The sequence below is a fragment of the Carcharhinus amblyrhynchos genome, chromosome 10, assembly GCF_965287045.1.
Source record: "Carcharhinus amblyrhynchos chromosome 10, sCarAmb.v2.hapA, whole genome shotgun sequence".
Lineage (NCBI taxonomy): Eukaryota > Metazoa > Chordata > Chondrichthyes > Carcharhiniformes > Carcharhinidae > Carcharhinus > Carcharhinus amblyrhynchos.
In genome coordinates this window covers 58757332-58778581 of record NC_137333.1, presented here as the reverse complement: position 1 = coordinate 58778581, position 21250 = coordinate 58757332, and the positions used below count along the sequence as shown (strand labels likewise).

At 40.4% G+C, this 21250-nt stretch overlaps 1 protein-coding gene across 3 annotated transcripts in view; it reads left to right on the top strand.

The window, feature by feature from the left end:
- The window catches only part of LOC145348966 (LON peptidase N-terminal domain and RING finger protein 2-like), a 43323-nt gene extending 25354 nt beyond the window's left edge, over positions 1-17969 (top strand). Inside the window, exons 10-13 of one of the 3 annotated variants that reach the window (XR_013888042.1) lie at positions 1198-1360; positions 7882-8031; positions 14120-14342; positions 15588-15679. Coding sequence is in view for 2 of the 3 variants with exons in the window: in XM_080197125.1 (XP_080053251.1) it covers positions 1198-1360; positions 7882-8031; positions 14120-14284 (478 nt within the window). In the remaining variant the exon portion in view is untranslated. Of the gene's footprint in view, positions 1-1197; positions 1361-7881; positions 8032-14119 lie in introns of all 3 variants that reach the window. The other 2 variants (XM_080197126.1, XM_080197125.1) reach the window with 2 other exon arrangements.
- The last annotated feature ends 3281 nt before the right edge of the window (positions 17970-21250 follow it).

Genomic DNA, 21250 nt, shown 5'->3' with positions numbered 1-21250 from the left:
AGTGGCAGTTGTAAAATTGTCCAATTCGCAATTCTTGCTTGAGCCCTATCTTCAGCTTTCTGTCCCTTTTTTTTTTTAGCTGATTTACTTCCATGTCCCCACCACATCCTAGCCTTTTTGTGCTTGCTCTGCTGCAATGTCTGTCTCTTCTGGTTCCTACTGTTTCCAGGTCAAGAGACATTGGGTGAAATCAAACATTCTTAAAAACAATGAGATTCCATTTTAAGTAACAAAATTTACTTCATTGCTTCCAGGTCAAAGGCATTCAGTATTGCACGTCAAGATTATTGGAAAAAATGCATCTTGATTGTCAAATATAACATACTACATGGAAGATTGCAGTGGTCATCAGTTCTCTGCACCACAAATTTTAAGCTTCTTTCTTCCAAGTCTTCTGAATTCTTCCTTAACTCTCCCCACCTGCTACAGTTGCAAGAATGCTTCTTGATTGCATAAGCAGTGGTAAACTTGAACACACTGTTCTGGCAGCTGCTTCTTCAGTTTGGACTGAGATGACCATTGGGCAATGCAAACTGTATTACTAGCCTTTGTTTAAAGAATGAATTGAGGCTGGCCTGAGAATTGTGCTGAGGAGGAGATAATTAGCCATTTCAGCAAATACCAGAAATTATTGCTGCCCTACAAACAATGTTATTGAGAGCACGAGGCTTTTTGTGGTTTGGGTGATTCAATAAGTATCTCTGATCTCTTACCTAGTTCTTAATAAAACATTCCATAGCTACTTCTGTAGCCAATGTTTTAACACCTATTCAAACTATCATGGGAGTGACGGCCCCATGAAGAGTGCTGGATGCCTGGGCAGAGGGCCAAGGAGTCGGATTTTATTCACAGAAAATAATAATATAATATGGTCAAATACTAATCTAGTTGTGTATCTAACTTTTAAGTCCTTAATATAACTTCATAATTTTATGGACCAAAAAAATGTGTATTGATTATCCATTGGCTTACTCAATAGCACAAATGTGTGCTGTAGAGTTCATTGTATCCTTGTTGTATTGACAGCCGCATCCTTTACTAGCACGTCAGTTTTTGCAAATGCCTGCAAGAATAGAATTCTGTATCCCTTTTTTATGTTGTCCTACTTGCAGCAGCTAAACGTAGATGTTAATTTATTGTCTGCGATTTTTAGTTTACATTTTGAATCTAAGTTTTTGTATTATCCTTTTTGCTCAGGTTTGCTGACTATGGTTGCATGCTTGAAATCCGAGATGTAAAATTTTTTCCTGATGGTCGCTCTGTCGTTGATACAATTGGCAAATGTCGATTTAAAGTTTTACGCCATGGTCAAAGGGATGGTTATAATACCGCCAACATCGAATATCTTGAAGACAAGAAGGTAAATGTTTTGTGATTTATGTAAAATTTCTCCCTCTTTGAGCCTTAATTGATCAATCAACAACCCACTTCAGAAAGCAGTCTAGTAATACTGGATCTCAAATAACCCAAACTCCTTGAGACCAGTCATGGAAAACACTGCATTGTTTTGTAATATTTTCAATGCATGTAATAGGATCGAAATGGTAATTGCTCTGGTTTCTACTAAAATTTGCCTAATATGAGGGACTGGTGCTATTGGATAGTGTAAAAGAGGTTTCTTTCCCCCTGAGTAGTAATCTGGTGCAGTTTTAATTATATAGCTGAAAATGTTTGTCAGAATATTTTTAAGAAACGTAGGAGCAGGAGTAGACCATGAGCCAAAAAGCTCTATCTTCACAATACTCAAACGATAGAGGACACAAAGTTAAAATGCAGGTGCAGCAAGCAATGAATCAATGGCATGGTAACTTGCAGTACCTACCCTATGTGTTAACTTTTTCGTGTTCTTTGCAGAAATGCACCTAAGTCTCTCTGAAAATCAACATTTACAAGTTTCACAACTTTTTAAAAAAAAAAATCCTGCTTTTCTATTCTTTACCACTGAAGTGAGTAACCTCTTACTTCCTCACATTATATTCCATCTGCCACCTTGTCGCCACTCACCTGACCTGTCTATCTTTTTGTAGCGTCTTTTGTGTTGTCCTCCATGCTGTTAGTAAAGTTTGTTGACGATACAAAGTTAGATAGGGTGACCAACAGTGCCACCATTCTTCTTGATGCAGAACTAGCTGCCTCTTATTTCTTCACCCTCTCCCATTGTTCCACCCCTATTGTTTACAGGTGTGAATATCTTGCAACTTCTTTCCAGCTTAACAAGCTGGTTACCCAAGCTTGTTGGGCAGAATTCTGACTGGTTCGTAAGCAGCGATCCTCTTTTTTTTCCATACATACAGAATGAATTTTATGTAAACTAATATGATAACATGCAGATATGCACCATCAGTAGTGAAGAAATGTATATATTATATCATTTTAAAAGTTGCTGTGAGTATGGAGGAAACAATATTAAAACAGTTTAACAAGGTGTACTGCTTAGGATATTTAATGAAATCTAATGAAAAGAACAGTTAAAACTGCAAAATTTTAGTCTTCTCAAATCTGACGCATAAAACAAACTTATCCATTTTCTTAACATGGAAAACTAAATATTTTATTAGAATTCTTGCTGAAAGAACATTTTTGTGCTTTCTTGATGTCTAACTTGTCTCTCCTAAGTGAGTGTCTGCTTCCCGAATCCTCTATTTGGTGGTACTTCCAAATTGTTGCTATCTTTCTGCTTGATGCCCCTCCTGCTTGTTGCCTTTCCTGAGTCTTTGGAACATAGGAAACTGAGAGGAGATTTAATTGAAGTATATAAAATTGAGGCCTATTAGAATGGAAAGGAAAGACCTATTTCTCCTAACAGAAAAGTCAAAACCCAGCGTAGATTTAAAGGATTGAGGAGACTCTAAATCCTTTTCACCCAGAGCATCATGGTTGGGACTCACTTTCCAAAGAATAGTAGAGGCAGAAGTTACTACTACACTTGGAAATTGGATATGCGTTTCTAGTTGTTACCGTGAGGGCTGTGGATCAAAAATTGGAAAGGAAATTAGGCTGGATAGCTTTTTTTTCAGCCAACAGTAACACATTAGGCAGAGTGGCTTTCTTCTATGCTGTAAACTTCTGTTTTCCACATAATTTAGGGTTCACATTGAGTTCTTGTGGCATTTCTGTTGCATTATTAGTCTTCCTCCAAAGTTAATTTGGTGCTAAATTGTGGCTATCTTTATGCTGAATCTTTATCATCTGTGGAAAGGGAGATTCTGATGGGCTGGAGTGAAACTTGAATAACTTTTTTGTTTCTGTCTTCACGGAGGAGGACGTGAATAATTTGCCGGGTGTTAGCGATGGAAAGGTGGTAGGACTGGAGGGTCTTAATGACATTACTGTTACTAGAGAGGTGGTGCGCAACAGACTGGAGGGGCTGATTGTGGACAAGTCCCCAGGACCGGATGGAATGCATCCGAGGGTTCTGAAAGAAATGGCGGAGGTGATAGTGGATGCCTTGGTGGTTATTTTCCAGACGTCGCTGGATTCCGGGGAAGTGCCGGAGGATTGGAAAATGGCTAATGTTACGCCGTTGTTTAAGAAGGGTGCCAGGCAAAAGGCGGGGAATTACAGGCCGGTTAGTTTAACGTCTGTGGTAGGTAAAATGTTAGAATCCGTCATTAAGGAGGAAATTGCGAGGCATCTTGAAGGGAATTGCTTGATAGGGCAGACGCAACACGGTTTCATTAAAGGGAAGTCGTGTCTGACAAATTTACTGGAGTTCTATGAGGATGTGTCTAGGGCGGTGGATAGAGGAGAGCCGGTGGATGTGGTCTTTCTGGATTTTCAGAAGGCGTTTGATAAGGTACCTCACAAGAGGTTACTGCAGAAGGTCAGAGGACATGGAGTTGGGGGTAGGGTGTTAGCGTGGATAGAGGATTGGTTGTCAAATAGGAGGCAGAGAGTGGGGGTCAATGGATGCTATTCGGATTGGCGGTTGGTGACTAGTGGGGTGCCCCAGGGGTCGGTGCTGGGGCCTCAGCTATTTACCATTTATATAGATGATCTGGAGGAGGGAACCGAGTGTAGGGTGTCGAAATTTGCTGATGACACCAAGATTGGGGGAAAGGCAAATTGTGCGGAGGGTGTGGAGAGTCTGCAGAAGGATCTAGATAGGCTGGGCGAATGGGCCAGGAAATGGCAAATGGAATTTAATGTTGGCAAGTGTGAGGTGGTCCACTTTGGTAGGAAGAATGGTAGGAAGGACTATTACTTACGTGGCGAAAAACTGCAGCAGGCGACGGTGCAGAGGGACCTCGGGGTCCTTGTGCATGAGTCGCAAAAACCCAGCCTGCAGGTGCAGCAGGTGGTCAGGAAGGCGAATGGGATGCTGGCCTTCATAGCGAGGGGGATTGAATATAAAAGTAGGAAGGTCTTGCTGCAGCTGTATAGGGCATTGGTGAGGCCGCAGCTGGAGTACTGTGTGCAGTTTTGGGCGCCGCACCTGCGCAAGGATATTTTGGCCTTGGAGGGAGTGCAGAGGAGGTTTACTAGGCTGATACCGGAGTTGAGGGGGTTGAGCTATGAGGAGAGGCTGAATAAACTAGGCTTGTACTCGTTAGAGTTTAGAAGAATGAGGGGAGATCTCATTGAGACGTATAAGATGATGAATGGGATGGATAGGATAGAGGTGGAAAGACTCTTCCCGCTCAAAAAAGACAGTAGGACTAGGGGGCACAGCCTCAAGATAAAGGGGGGGCGGTTCAGAACGGAGTTGAGGAGGAACTTCACCACTCAAAGGGTGGTGAATCTCTGGAATTCTCTGCCCGTTGAAGTGGTGGAGGCTGCCTCGCTAAATATTTTTAAGAAGCGGGTTGATGGGTTTTTGATAAGAGAAGGGATTAAGGGTTATGGGGAGAGGGCGGGAAAGTGGAACTGAGCCACGACAGATCAGCCATGATCTTATTGAATGGCGGGGCAGGCTCGAGGGGCCGGATGGCCTACTTCTGCTCCTATTTCTTATGTTCTTATGAATCCAATTCCCAAAGATGAAAGATAGCCACTTCCTTCAATTTAATAGTTCAATTTAGAATAGTCCCAACTGAAAGCCATTTGGTCTGTTTTTTTTGTGGCAAATTGGTCCAGTGGTACCTCATCCTTGAGGATACAAGTGTGTGATGTATGTTGGCGTCTTTTGAGTATCTGCTGACTCTAGGGGTGCCAACTGGAGTGTTGGTGACTCGGGAGCTGATAAGTGAGCATAGTTGATTTGGTAAAGCCTCATGTTCCTGATGTGCACTCTATGCATACCAGTCATGTGAATATTAAACAGTAGCATTCTGCTGGGGTAACAGTCAAATGCAAAATTGTGCCATTGGAATAAATATTTGTGTTCATGATTCCTCTGAAACCACTCACTGTTTTGCACTGAATCAGACAAATTCCTCCAGTTTACCATCTCTCAGTTCCAGACTGCACTCTCTTCTGCATTGTGATTTGAGCTGGCAGCCAGTCAGCTGATGCCATATAGCCAGGCTGGTCACATTAAGTGGGATCAGGTACCAATGGCAATGCAACTGTGTGCACCGTCACATCTTTGTTAAATGACAATTTGTGGCATAACAATGCTCTCATTCGCAGCGCTTGATGAGTTGGTGCATAGCCAGACAGGAATGCAGCTTGAACGAGACTTGGGTCACAAGACTCCCCTTATTCCTCTCTTTTGTCCTAAATTAAAGAGTCCCAAAACATAACAATCGTACAAACTTTATTTTTGTAACATTTAAACTGAGGAAATGAGTGAAATCAGAATTGTAATGTTTGAGCTTAATGAGTCTGCTGATTTTTCAATAAGTGAATGAAGTGTTCTACTGCTCAACTGGAGCCTGCTTTCTATATTATTAAAAAATGAGTTGGGAAATAGAAAATTTGCAGCAATTCAACATGTGACTTTGTTCATTTGAAGTGCATTTTGTGTTTTTTAACTTGCCATCTCTCACGACTCACCAGCTCTTGAGTTCTGAGTCATCAATTCACCCTCTTGTCACTTCCCTCAAGTCCTGAATAAGGTTAAATTACATGATCTTTGAATAGTTTCTCTTAAATTGGAGTATATACTCTAAGACAAAATCTAATATTGATACAGGTTGAATGTTTTGAAGCTGATAGGAACATCAGAACTGGGAGCAGGCGTAGGCAATTCACCACCTCGAGTCTGATCCACCTTTTAATGTAATCATGGCTGATCTTGTCTTGGCCTCTTCCTGCCGTTCTCCATAACCCTTCAACCTATTGCTAATTAAAAATCTGTCTAGTTACTCAAATGTCCTGTCAACTGCTACACTCTGGGGTAGGGAGTTCCACAGGTTCATGACCCTTTGAGAGAAGTAGTTTCTTTTATGCTTTAAAGCTTCTACCCCTTATGCGAAACCTATGATCTCCTACTCTAGATTGCTCCACAAGAGGAAGTGTCCACTCTACATATTCTTTGTCAATACCTTTTTATAATCTTTTGAATCTCTTGTCATTCTTCTAAACTCTAAAAGGGAGTATAGGCCAAAACTGCTCAATCTCTCTTTGTGAAACAAACCCCTCATCTCTGGAATCAATCTAGTGAACCTCCTCTGAACTGCCTCTAATGTCACTATATCCTTCCTTAAATAAGGAGACCAAAACTGTACAAAGTACTCCCAGGTGCGGTCACACCAATGCCTTGTATAGTTGCAGCAACACCTTCCTTGCTTTTATACTCTTGGCTATAAATGCCAAAATTCCATTTGCTTTCGTTTTTATTAACAGTTGTACCTGCCTACCAGTTTTCTAGGCTTGTGCACAAGGACACCAGATTCCTCTGTACCAAAGCTTCTGGAAGTCTCTTATCATTTAGATGATAAGTTGCCTTTCCATTTTTCCGACCAAAGTGGACAACTTCACATTTATCCACATTAAGATCCACTTGCTGCGTTTTGGCTTACTCACATTATCTATATCCATTAATAAATTTCTTATTTTCTCATTGCTACTTACTATCCTACCTATTTTAGTGTCATCTGCAAATTTGGCTATTGTACCTTTTTATCCCTATATCCAAGTTATTAATACAGATTGTAAATAGTTGGGGCCAGAGGACCAAACCCTGTGCTGCTCCACTAGTTACGTCCTGCCAACCAGAAAAAGGCCCATTTATCCCTACTTCCTGCCTTCTGTCAGTTAGAAGTCTCACAACACCAGGTTAAAGTCCAACAGGTTTATTTGGTAGCACAAGCCACTAGCTTTTGGAGCGCTGCCAGTTCATTCTGTCAGTTAGCCAGAGTTCTATCCAAGCTAACAAGTTACTCCTAAACCCATGTGATCTTAGCTTGTGTATTAACCTTCTCTGCGATGCCTTATCAAATTCCTTCTTGAAGCCCAGGTACACTACAAATACAGGATCGGCCCCATTATCCACTTGGTTTGTTACATCTTCAAAGAACTCTAGCACATTTAGTCAAACATGATTTACCCTTCATAAAATTATGCTGACTCTGGATTGCCTTTTTGACTTTCCAGTTGTCCTATGTTATTTCCTTAGTAATGAATTCTAACAATTTTCCCAACAACAGATGCTAAAATAACTGGTCTACATCTCTCCATTTTGGAATAATTAGCATTTTTCCAATCCACTGGAATCTTTCCACATCCAGGAAATTTTGGAATAGTGCATCCATTGGTTACAATATCTCCACCGCGATTTATTTTTAATATCCTAGAATGTAGGCTCTGGGGATTTGTTTGCCTTCAATTCCAATATTTGAGTATTATTTTCCGGTGATTGTTCCAAGTTCCTCCCTTTCTATTACCTCTGCATTACCTGTTACTAATGTAATGATTGATTAATTTGTGCAAAAGATGATTTTGAGTCAAAAGTTATTGTAACTTTTTAAGATTGATGCATTATCTTGATTCCAACAGGTAGAAGGAGAGGAGTATCATGAACTTGTCTGTTTGTCTGACTCAGTGTATGAACAAGCTTTCACTTGGTTCAGCTCACTCAAGGACAATATGAGAACTCAAATTCTGAATCATTTTGGACCAATGCCTGGAAAGGAGCCAATACCTCAGGTAAATGTGATTGCATGGTACACATACCTATTTGGGAGTCCATAATCATTTAGCAAAACAACTATATTGAACTGGCATTGATGAGTCCCAAGGTAGTTTCTTTCATGTGAAATAAAATGTGGATTGTGCAACATAATAATAGAGCAGCACAAAATGAGTGGGATGCAGTTTTTTTTCCCAACCCTAAACAATGGTCAGTAGTAGAGGAAAGACTCTCATTCACTTTATTGACAGCTCCCATTTTTCTCAGTCATTGTTTAATTCATTCACATGATACAGGCGCTGTCATGGATAGCATTTATTGGGTAGGGAGTTCAGGAACACACCAGTATAGTTCCAAGTCAGGATAGTATGTCATCTATGGCATTTGCAACTGGTATTTTACCCATGTCCTACGCTTGTTCTTGGAGGTGGTACAGGTGCTGAGTTGGAACATTCTTAAAACTTATACTTGTTGAAGCAGCAAGTAAGTTGCTTCAGTGCATCTTAGAAGTGACACTGCTGTCACAGTGCTGGTGTCGGAAAGACAAAATGTTTAAGGTGATGGGTGGGGTGCCTGTTAAGGCAGTCTGCTTTATGCAGTTTGATATTGAGCTTCTTGAATGTTGAGTGTCACGCATCCAGGCAAGTGGAGAATATTGCATCATATTCTTGACCTTATGAAATTTGCAGGTGAGCCTCTTGCTACGGAATAATCATCCTTTGGTGTACTCTTAAAACTAAGAACAAAGAACAATCCAGCACAGGAAACAGGCCCTTCGGCCCAACGAGCCCGCGCCGTTGCATCACCCTACACCTATTCTACCTATTCTTGTAGCCATTTGTGGCTCATCCTGTTAAGTTTCTAGTCAAAGCTGACTCCAAGATGTTGATGGTAGTAATTTGGCAATAGTAATGCCATTGCCAAAGGGAGGCAGTTGGATTCTCTTATTGGAGATGACTGTTGCTGGGCTTTCAGATGGCATGGATATTTGTCACTTACAGCCCAAACCGGTCTTGCTGCTCATGGGCATGGATCATCTGAAGAGTTACACATAGAATTTGTCACTGCAATCAGCAATGTATGTCCCTGCTTCTGACCACATGATGGAGGGAAGACTATTTTTGGGGCTGCTGAAGAGTTGCCCAATACTACCCAGAGGGAACTCTGCAAGATGTCCTGGAGTTGTGATGACTGGCCATCAATAACCATAGCCATCTTCCTTTGTGATAGCTGTGATGCCAGCGAGTAGAATGTTTTCCCCGATCCTCAATTAATTCAATTTTATAAGGGTTCCTTGATGCCACCCTTGGTTGAATGCTGCATTTGAAATCAAGGGCAATCACACGTTCACATTCTAGAATTCAGCTTCTTTTGTCTGTTTGGACAAAAGCATTTTGAGATGTAAAGGCAGGCAGAACCAAAACTGACCAGGTTGTTGTGAAATAAGAGCTGTTTAATAGCACTGTCGATATCTTCCATCAGTCTGATAGTGGACAAGATGACAATTGGATGAATTTTATGCTAGTTTTTGTGGTCAGGGCAGTTTTCCATTTTGGTACGTATCAGTGCTGTATACTGGAAAAGCTTGGCTTGAGGTGTGGCTAGTTCTGGGCACAAGTCTTCAGCATTGTAGACCTGTATTTTGTATCCAGGGTGCTTAGCATTTCCTTGATATTGCATGCAGTAATTGAATTAGTTGAATGCTGCTTCTGTGATGGTTGGGTCATCAGTCAGGAGCCAAGGTAGATCATCCACTTGGAACTTTGAGCTAGTTACAAATGTACTTTGAGTTCTAGTATCATTGAGAATAGAAATATTCATGGAGCTGCCTCCTTTCTATAATTGTGCATCTCCATTAATGACTAGATATGGTAGGAATTGAAAACTCTGGTTGTGGGATCAATTAACTCTTCAAAAGCAGTAGATTCCACTGAATGTAGATCGCCGCGTGCTCTTTTACACTGCTCATTGAATCAGCTTGATCGCAATGGCAGAGTGAGGGATGTGCTAGGCCATGTGGTATAAATTGTGCTGGAATACAATTCTGGCCTATAGTGTCTAATAGACGCACGGTTTTGAGCTCCAAGATCTATTCTGCATCTAACTTTTTTTTAGCATAGTAATAATGTCTCAGCACAATGAAATGTGACTTTCCAACAATGATAGAACTTCATCTTCACAAAAACTCAGAGGTCAGTCCTTCCAATACTTTTTCTTCTCTGACGGGTTGGTGAGGATGAGTCCAAGAAGATTTTTTGCTTGCAGTCATACTCATCCCACATCCAGAGGCCCAGCCTGGCTGCTATGTCCTTCTTGAGCAAGGCCTCAATGAAGAAGAAGGAGGCACATGACATGCATAGGCAACTGGGATCAAGTGGATCCCTTGAAGAGTTTAGCGTGTGTAGGAGTAGAGTTAAGAGAGAAATCAGGACATCAAGAAGGGGACATGAGATTGTTTTTGGCAGATAAGGCAAAGGAGAATCCAAAGAGCCTCTACAATGCATAAAGGGCAAAAGAGTAACTAGGGAGAGCGTAGGACCTCTTGAGGATCAACAAGGTCATCTATGGCCAGATCCACAAGAGATGGGTGAGATCCCAAATGAATATTTCTCATCAGTATTTACTGTTGAGAAAAGCAAGGATTTTAGGGAACTTGGGGGAGTAAATAGTGATGTTTTGAGGAGTGTACGTATAACAGAGAAGGGGGTCCTGGAAGTCTTAAAGTGCATCAAGCTAGATAAATCACTGGGACCTGATGACGCGTACCCCAGGACACCGGGAAGCTAGGGAGGAAATCACAGGTCCCTTAGCAGAGATATTTGAATTGTTGATAGGAACAGGTGAGGTGCCTGAAGATTGGAGGATGGCAAACATTGTGCCTTTGTTTAAGAAGGGCTGCAGGGAAAAGCCTAGAAACTGTAGGCCGTTGAGCCTCACATACGGATAGTCAGCATGACTTTGTGAGTGGAAAATCATGTCTTGATTTGATTGAATATTTTGACGGGATAACCAAGAAGATAGATGAGTGCAGCTGATATTGTATACATGAACTTTAGCAGGGCTTTTTTTTTTTCAAGGTACTGCACGGTAGGTTGTTGCATAAAGTTAAATCTCGTGGAATACAGGGTGAGGTAGCTGAATGGATACAAAATTGGCTTGATGACAGAAGGTGGTGTAGAGTTATTTTTCAAACTGGAGGCCTGTGACCAGCGGTGTGCGTCAGCAATTAGTGCTAGGTTTGCAGTTATTTGTCATTTATATTAATGATTTGAATGAGAATTTAGGAGGCATGGTTAGTAAGTTTGTAGATGATACCAGGATTAGTCGTATAGTGGACAGTGAAGAAGGTTATCTAGAAATGCAACGGGATTTTGATCAATTGGGCCAGTGGGCTGATGAATGGCAGATGGAGTTTAATTTGGATAGATGCATGTTGGTCAATCGAAGCAGGGCAGGATTTACTCAGTTAATAAAGCGTTGGGGAGAGTTATAGAACAAAGAGATCTGGGGTACAAGTTCATGGCTGCTTGAAAGCTGAGTCACGTGGACAGAATGGTGAAGAAGGCATTCGGCGTGCGTGGTTTCATCGGTCAGAAAATTGAATACAGGAATTGAGACTTCTTGTCGAAGTTGTACAAGTCATTGGTGAGGCCACACATGGAATACTGTGTACAGTTCTGGTCATCCTATTATAGAAAGGATATTATTAAACTAGAAAGAGTGCAGGAAAAATTTACTAGGTTGCTACCAGGACTTGATAATTTGAGTTATAAGGAGAGGCTGGATAGACTGGGAGTTTTTTTTTGTCGAGCATAGGAGGCTTAAGGGTGATCTTTAGAGGTTTATAAAATAATGAGGGGCATAGATCAGCTAAATAGTCAATATCTTTTCCCAAGAGTAGGGGAGCCTCAAACTAGAGGACATAGGTTTAAGGGGAGCGATACAAAAGGGTTCAGAAAGGCAATTTGTTCACGCAGGGGATGGTGAGTGTCTGGAACAAGTAGCCAGAGGTAGTGGAGGCGGGTACAATTTTGTCTTTTAAAAAGCATTTAGACAGTTGCGTGGGTAAGATGGGTGTAGAGAGATATGGACTGAACGCAGACAATTGGGACTGGCTTAGGGGTTTGAAAAAAAAAGGGGGCAGCATGGACAAGTTGGTCCAAAGGGTCTATTTCCATGCTGTAAACCTCTATGACTCTAAGTCTGGCCATCTCAGTGGACAAAGGATACTACTGAGCCACACTTGGTGATGAGCATTGAAGTTCTCCCCACCACCCAGATTGTATTCTGCCCTTGCTACTGTCAGTGCTTGATCCAAGCCGTATTGATTAATCAGTTGTGCGAGGGGCAGTAGGTGGTAATCAACAGGCATCCTTGCCCATGTTTGGCATGATGCCATGAGATATTGTGACTTCAGGAGTTAATTTTGAAGATCTTATACTCCTTCACAATGTTGCCACCTTAGGTGGGTCTAACCTGTTGTTGGAACCGAACAGTGGGTCCACTGTTATTTGTCATTTATATTAATGATTTGAAAGAGAATTTAGGAGGCATGGTTAGTAAGTTTGCAGATGACACCAAGATTAATGGTATAGTGGACAGTGAAGAAGGTCATCTAGGATTGCAAAGGGATTTTGATCAATTGGGCCACTAGGCTGATGAGCGGCAGATGGAGTTTAATTTAGATAAATGCATGGTGGCAAAGGTGTATGGGATATTGGCTGAACGCTATGATTAAATATAATTAAGGCTATTGCTTGTCTAATCTGTGGGAGAGCTGTCCCAATTTTGGCACAAGTCTCCAGGTTTGCAAGGTGTGCCTTTGTCATGTCCATAGCCTAGATTAATACAGTACCAGTTTTATGTTTGTTTATTATATCAGTTTGATACAATCAAGTGGCTCTAGAAGAGTACAGTTAAGAATCAACTATGTTTCTGTGGGTTTGGAGTCATGTGAGTTGAATGAGGTAAGGCAGGCATGTCTCCTTCCTCAAAGAGCATTAGGAAACCAGATGGGATTTTATGACAATCTGGTAGTTTCATGGGCACCATTACTAATGTTACCTTTTAACTAAATTTAATTTCCTCAGCTGCTATGGCGGGGGATCAATTTTTTTTCTGGATTAGTAATTCAATAATGGCTACCATATCCTTTTTTGAGCGTAGATTTATTGTAATCTGCCATCTGATCCAGCACATCATTTTTTTTTGACGGTCCATATCATCTGTGTGAGGCCCGAAGAATCTTCAATAAGTTAGATTGAAAAATCCTGAGATATGTAAAATCTAAAAGAGAAAATATAAATTTTAAAACATCTACAGAAAGCAAAATAAAAATTGGAAAAGACAGATGGTAATGTGGCACAGAATTGTTTTAAATCTCTGACATCGACTTCTGAAGGAATGAGACTTAATGCTCTCAAGATTAGGGTCAGAGAGTTTGTTTGCCAGTAACTATTATTTGTCAGCTGTTAAATATTCACTTACCCCGAATGCCCTGGTCCTGTTTTTTTTCTGCATCGTTATGTACAACTACAGTAATGTCACATGATTGCACCTATTTCAATAATCAATCTGCGTGACACTGTCATAATGCATTCTGGAGGAGCAAGATATCTCTTCACAGCAGCTTCCCATTTTTTTTGTGCTTTTAAATGTGGGTGCCAGCAAAGTCTGATTTACTCTAATAATGAAAACTGTTCCTATGAAATCTGAGCATGTTTCTGAGCACCTAATTTTGGCCACCAAGGAGTAGGAGGAAGAAAGCAACAAAGAAACAATGTCATATACTCTCTAGATTTTGGTTGGAGGCCTTGAAATAAACCACAGAGAAGGTTCTCTCGGTTTAACAAGAATTGAATGCAGTGGAAATTTTCGTTAAATCCCCTTATGAAAGTTTTCCTGATCCAGAAGATAGGAATATCAAATTTAGAACCAGTTTTGTGAATTTTGTATTCCAACTATTTGTATCTCTTAAACATTTGTATCAGGTCGTATTCAGAAGTAATTAATTAGTATTTAATATCTTTTTGGCATAGGGTTTTAAACTGCTCACACTTTGAGCTGTAAAACACTTCTTAACTGTTGTCTTTGATTTTATTGCAGTCAAGTCAGAATGGTCCTGCCTGGTGCTGGTGGCTGTTAGCTGTTTTACCTTTAGAGAGTCGTGCTCAGCTGGCTGTTCTCTCAATGACCTCACTTAAAGATCGCCTTATTGCCATTCGCCGTGTATTGGTATTTGTGACCCGACAACGGCTTCGGTCACTGTGATTATGACTTGATGGGATTTAAAGCTGCATTCCAAATGTGTTTTCAAAAGCAAATTTTGGTATCAGTATTATCACTTTGATCTAATCTATATATGGAAAGCTTCTTAAAGCCCAATCAGAACCAAAGTAATATAATGTTTAGAATTGTGTAATTAAATTGAGCAGAAAGTCATTCCTTCGTACATAAATTGAAAAAGAAATGAGTCAAGAACATGCACTCAAGGGGCTAAGAGACATTGGTTAGCACTGCCCTTTTTACCTCGGTTATAGTTAAAGGCAAGTGATGTTGATTGGAAAATAGTTTCTGTAAATGTTTTAAGTCCTGTTTAAATGCCTTTAGTCAAAGTCACTCACTCCTAGTAAATGAAAGTTCACAAAATAGAATCGTTCATTGAAAGAAACCAAGTGTGGCTGCCCTGGGACAAAAAATAATCATAGTGCAATTCTGAAATGTAGTGAAGGCTGTGTATATGGAAATATATTTTGCATCAGTTTTTAACTGAATGGATGACACAAAGTTCATTTGCACTGGTTGTAGGAAACATTGAAGATCTATGATTTGAGGCCAGTTCGCATGTCTTAATGAGCATTTGTACTCTGCACTCTGGATTGAAATTCTATTATTTGCTTTGTATCTAATGCTGTTGATACACAAATGTTGCCATGCCCATTGCTGCCAAGCATTACTAATGCTATTTTTGAATTTGCAAGGAAATTGCCAATATTAGTGTTTGGGGTTAACTGTATCAAGCAAGTTGGCACAGTAGGAAAATGCGCTGTCTGATTTGGGAGAGTTTGATGTCAATCACATTGGTGTCACAAACCAAGATTCAATTATTGACATTGGCCTGAATTTTGCAGCCTATTACGAGTCGAGGGCACTTGCTACTGACCTCAAACAAAGCCCCGCTGAGAGATCTAATGATCTCTGTGGCAAGGACTTTAAACTCTTTTCCATGCAATTGATTTGTAGTGCTATTAATGGGAATTTCCAGGGTGGAGCTGCAGTGTCATAAGGCTATCCAAGCAGCCAGTCACATTAAATAATTCTCACAGGAAATGCAGAGCCCTAATAATCAAACCACTTCCTCAGATGAGGACACTGTCATGAGGGTTATGTAGAAACTGAAATATCATGAACATCTTTTTTAAATTGGATTTTAAATCATTTAATTAAACTTGATTCTAATTGTGGGTCACAACATTGAACACTTTGTTCAGCAGTAGTTACTATTCAATTTGGTTATTTAGTAGCAATTATTACGCAAATTGCCATTAACACCCAGTTGCATCTTACTTGACAGGGTGTTAACTACTATCGAGCAGAAAAGGGAAAATTCTCATCAGATCAATTGATTTTTCTGATTGACTCTTGGGGAGGGTATTCAGAAGGAGGGTACCCATCAGCTTTTTACAAGTGAGTTGTGCCAAATGTCAGGAATTGATTTGAAGTCTTCTCTATAATGTTGGTACTAAATTTGGCGGTGCCTTTTCTCAGACCAGCAGAAGGGCTTGATTCTTAAAACAACCTTTTTTTAAGGCATTGATCTTGAGTTTTTATTTTATTTTCAGCTGGGCCTGCAGTTATTCGGTACTATTTGCACAAGTTAGGTGCATGAATGCAGGTTGTTTTCCACACATTTGGTTTTCTGTCCCAATGTATTACTTTCCTCCAACAAATCACTAATTGCTTGTACACTACCAAGTACATCTTTGCTGTTGAATTTATAAAGATACCATTTCCAATTGGTAAATTTGGGAAGAACACTCCCATCCTCCTGTGTGACTTCCAAGACCGCATCTCTCTTGGACACTTCATAAAATCCCTAGTGTAGAAGGAGGCCATTCAGCCCATTAAGTTTACACCGACTCTCCGACAGAGCATTCCACCCATCCCCAGCTACTGCCCCATCTCTGTAACCCCACATACTTAACCTGCTAATCCCCCAAACCTACACATCTTGGGACATTAAAGGGCCATTTTTCATGGTCAATCCACCTATCCCTCACATCTTTAGGCTGTGGGAGTCGACCAGAGCACCTGGAGGAAGCTAGTGCAGACATAGAGAGAATGTGCAAACTCCACACACAGATCCCAAAGCCAGAAGTGAACCTAGGTCCCTGGTGTTGTGGCAGCAGTGCTCCTGAATAAATTCCTTAAGATCTTTTAGATTGGCATCAACATGTATTGACGTACGTGTGAATTTAATCCCCGTTGAATAACAATTTGCAAACTTTATCTAGTTAATTGGTGTGGGAATGGCCATCTCACCTGAAATTAAATTTTAGAAGAAAAATTACCTATTTTCTATCACTAATTATGCGTAAGTTATTGTAGTAATAAATGTAGTTTCAACATCACTGTGCAGATGCTGTGGTGAATCTCCAGTGATTCTACCCTTCACTTCTGTTTAAGGTAGTTTTCCAGCTCTTGAGCATCTTTCCAACTCCTTGACATTAATCTGTATTAAGAAAGAACTGTAGCAAAGACATTGCTTTAACTGATATCGGAAGATGCACATTTTTCTCTCTTCCATTTTCTCCCAAACGTTTTGAGTTGTATTTTCACTGGCACCTCCTGCTGATTTTTAATTTTTTTTTTCTGTTCATTCCCTATTTTTGATATTTTGGAAATGCTTCCTTTAGAACTGTTTTTATATGCCCTGAAAACACTGCCAGTTGTCAGTTTAGAGATGTTTAATCTAATTTCCACGTTTTTTGTTTTCAAAATCCTTCTCAAGGATGTTAAACACTTGGCTTATGAAATAACGATTGCGATTGAAAAATCCAAGTGTTACTGTGAATTATCATCAAGGTTTGCAATGTTAAACTTTGTTTTCTTATTGTTTTATTTCACATGAAGATGCTTAACTAATTTGTAGTATGATTTCTGAATTTATACAATTTCATAGGCATTGTCATAATGTTGTGTTGCTTTGAAGCAGCAAGCTTTGTATTTGTTCCTGAAGTTGAAAACCAAAATGAACCAAAAGATATATATTTGTTATAAGAACATAGCTCACAAAAACCATTATCCAAATAATGTCAGCTTTAATTTAGTTTATACTCGTCATTGGTATTGGTTCTGGTGTATGTTGTAAATTAAGTGCAGTATATAAAGGTGCAGAATTTGTTTTGCACTGTTGCTAAACACTTGAATGTTTAGCTCCGGCTATATTATCATACAACTGCTGCCGACAGAGCACTTTTTTCATTTTTAAAGGCAATAATATATGCAAAATTTTCATTCTTGGTTTTGCACACTGTATGTTCTTTTGGATGCCATGTTGCAGCGGTCAAAAGGAGTCTGGCATTCAGTATTTTAGCAGCTAAAATACATTATGCAAGCCCCAGACCAGTTTACATTCAGATTATAATTGCACATGGTATGCTCCAACGTTGAACTTGAACTGGAAGCTGACTGATGTTTTTTCCTCCAAGGATCTGTGTCAGGCATTTCTCATTAAAATGTGTTGTTTGTGACTAGAGGCCTTTTTAATCTATAGTCTGAATCTTCTTACTTTTTAAAATCTTATGCACTGTGTGGCTATCATAAAATGTTTCCTATGTTTTGATTTGATGCCTTTTCTGTTTCAGAAATGGATAAAACAAAATGCTGCAACCTCTTTATGTATATATGTATTATATAAAAGTACAAAATATATTTATTTGAATTAAAAACTACTTCTGAAGTGATCCTTTTGTCATGGTGTGCATGTTTCCACTTCATTCACATTTTGCATGTACTACAGGAGAAAGCCCAAATTTTCTATAATTGAAAATGATATCTGAACAGAAACACCATACAGTAGAAACAAGTTCATGATGAGAAAAGATCACATCCAGAACAAATTTCCTATCCAGTACTTACAATGGATTAAATTTAGTCCTCTGCTTTGTGAATGCTAATCAATAGGCAAAAATGTCACTGATAGAATAGAGCCAATTTTATAAAAGAAAACAAAGGCACTGCTCACATTTAAATAGAAACTAGAAGCAGGAATAGGCCATTCAGCCCTTTTGAACCTGCTGCACCATACATTTTGATCATAGTTGATCATCAAATTCAATATCCTGATCACCCCCCACTCCCCCACTGTATATGTTGATCGCTTTAGCCCCAAGAGCCATATTTAATTTCTTAATCTCTTAACAACTTGGCTTCAATTACATTCTGTGGTAATGAATTCCACGCATTTACTACCCTCTGGGTGAAGAAATTTCTCCGCCTCAATTCTAAAAGGTTTATCCCTTTTATCCTCAAACTATGACCCCCTATCTCTGGACTCCTCTCTCTACCCATTCCCCCTGCCCAACCATTAGGAACATTCTTCCTGAATCGAGCTCCCTTCTCACTTTTTTTCTAAATTCCAGTGAATATAATCCTAACCGATTTAGTCTCTTCTCATACATGACAGACCTGCCATCCCAGGAATCAGCCTGGTAAGCCTTCATTGTCCTCCCTTTATAGCAAGGACACCCTTTCTCAGTTAAGGACACCAAAACTGTACACAATACTCCAGATGAGGCCTCACCAACACCATACACAATTGCAGCAAAACATCCCTTTCCCTAAACTCAAATCCTCTTCTTATGAAGGCCAACGTACCATTTGCCGCCTTTACTGTCTGTTGTACCTGCGCATTTACTCTGTGACTGATGCATGAGGACTCCATTGAGTTTACACCCATTTATGTAATCTGTCTTCCTATTATTGCTACCAAAGTGGAATAATCCACTTATCCACATTATACTGTATCTGCCATGCACATGCCCATACTGCTTGTCCAAATCACACCGAAGCATCTCTGTATCCTCACAACTCATCCTCCCACCCAACTTTGTATCATCTGCAAATTTGGAGATAATACATTCAATTCCCTCTTATGAATCAATAATAATGTGAGTAGTTAGGTCCTAGTACAGAATCCCACTAATCATTGACTGCCAATTAGAAAAAGACCTACTTATCATAAGTCTTTGCTTCCGATCTGCAAACCAACTTTCTAGCCATCTCAAGACTTCACCCTCAATCCCATGCGCTTTAACTTTACATAATAGTCTGTTGTGTGAGACTGTGTCAAAAGTCTAAATAAATCACAATTACTCATTCTCCTCAGTTTACTAGTTAAATCCTCAAAAAAATTCCAATAGATTTGTCAAGCATGATTTCACTTTCATTAATCCATGCTGACTTTGATTATACCACTATCTTCCAAAGGCTGAGTTATGAAATAGACTCCAGCAACTTAGAAGGCAAACGATTAAATAGAACTACATGTCAACAACTAAAATATTGTCGGCGATGGAAAGCTTAAGAATCACATACACTCCAGTAAAAGTGAAAAGGAGTGTATCAAAGACCTAGCGGCTAAATGTTGCATGGTGAAAATGGGCCTGTAATATAGCTGTGCCAACGTACTGTTAGGTGAGATGACATTGAGTTGTGTGCCTGACATCATGCCAGAACAAGATAGTACACAAGTGGGGTGGTCTTAGAAATAGGGAGCCTGCTCACTTTATTTAAATTGTTAACAGTTGGAAGAGTGCTGTTGACTGCTAGAATAAAGTTGTGTGAAATCCAGCCTTCATTCTTGTAGGTCTTTGTTTGACCTCAGCGGTTCAGGCTGCTGAGTGTTATCATTCATTGTTGGAATGGTTCTGGTGATTTGAGGTTTGAATGAATACAGCAACATGCAGTTAATTCCACATCAGCACCTTTTAGACTGCTTGGGTTTTAAGAAGATGGGGATAGTGGTGATGTTTCTTCCAGTGAGGAGGAGGGTATTGAGAAGGCAGGATGTTTGAGAGAACTGTAGGTGTATGAGGGTGGCTGGGCTGTCACTCTTAAAATTCCAGTTTGTATGTGACCACCATTAAACTGCAGATCTGCATTAGGTACCCGGGAGCGGCCTCAACACCTACATTCCTATGCTGATGAAGTCAGTAAGGAGGTGGGTGACCACCCCCACAGAGAAGTGCAAGGGTCTACTTGAGGGCACGTGGTTGGTCATGATCCATTGGAGACCTTGAGTTGGAGATTCCAGTAGATCAAGCGTTCGTGGCCTCTTATGCATGTATTCCCATGTCTCCACATATCCCGTGTGCACAATGATCTATTTCAAAGAGTCCTGCCCTGTCAGCATGCTGAGTATCTTGATTTCTGAGACATTGTTGCATCTTGACAAACCGTCACAATTGAAAATTTCTGGATTATTTATCCTGTCATGTCATAATTAAGGATGAGTTGTATAACTCGATAGTTTAACAAATGGTCAATGGCCTCTATAAGGAATGTATGAACAAAATGCATCCATGCGAACTGCTTTGTGACTACTGCAGGTATCCTTAATTCTCCTCTGTGTAGAAATGTAGTCCCACCTTGTTTGCCGTTGCACTGGAGTGAGGCTGATTGTTTGTCTCCTTTCCCTGGATGACTTTGATGGCTGTTCTCTGTGCAGCTGAGACTTTGAGGTCCCACCACATTAGAAGTCTGCTCAGTGGCAGATACAAATGGGCTGTGCCAATGGCAGAGGAGAACCTGCCCTCTTCAGAGGTGCTTCCAGATGGTAGCAGCTGCTCCTCAATCTTTCCCGAGGGCTGATGGGCCATCTTGCCCTCTTGTGATGTCCTAGGAGCTGGCTCAGTGTCCAGACTCCAAGACCCCCTGTCATCATGGCTCTGTGCCCCTGAGCTGAGAGCTAGGTTGATTGAGTTGCATACTCAGGCCTGTTTCTGCAACTTGGTGGGTTTGCTCCTTCAAGCCAAGCACCATCTTGATTCTGTGTGGGTGATCACAGCACATATGGCTTTCCCCAGGCCAGAGCATGCAACTCTGCTAGTATATCTGCCAAATCTTCCTGCATCTCAGCTGGCCGCCCAGCATCTACTGTCTTATGGATGATTCATCATGTGATTCAAACTGCCTCTGGATCAGCTTGAACACTCCTCTGACTGCCCAAGGTCT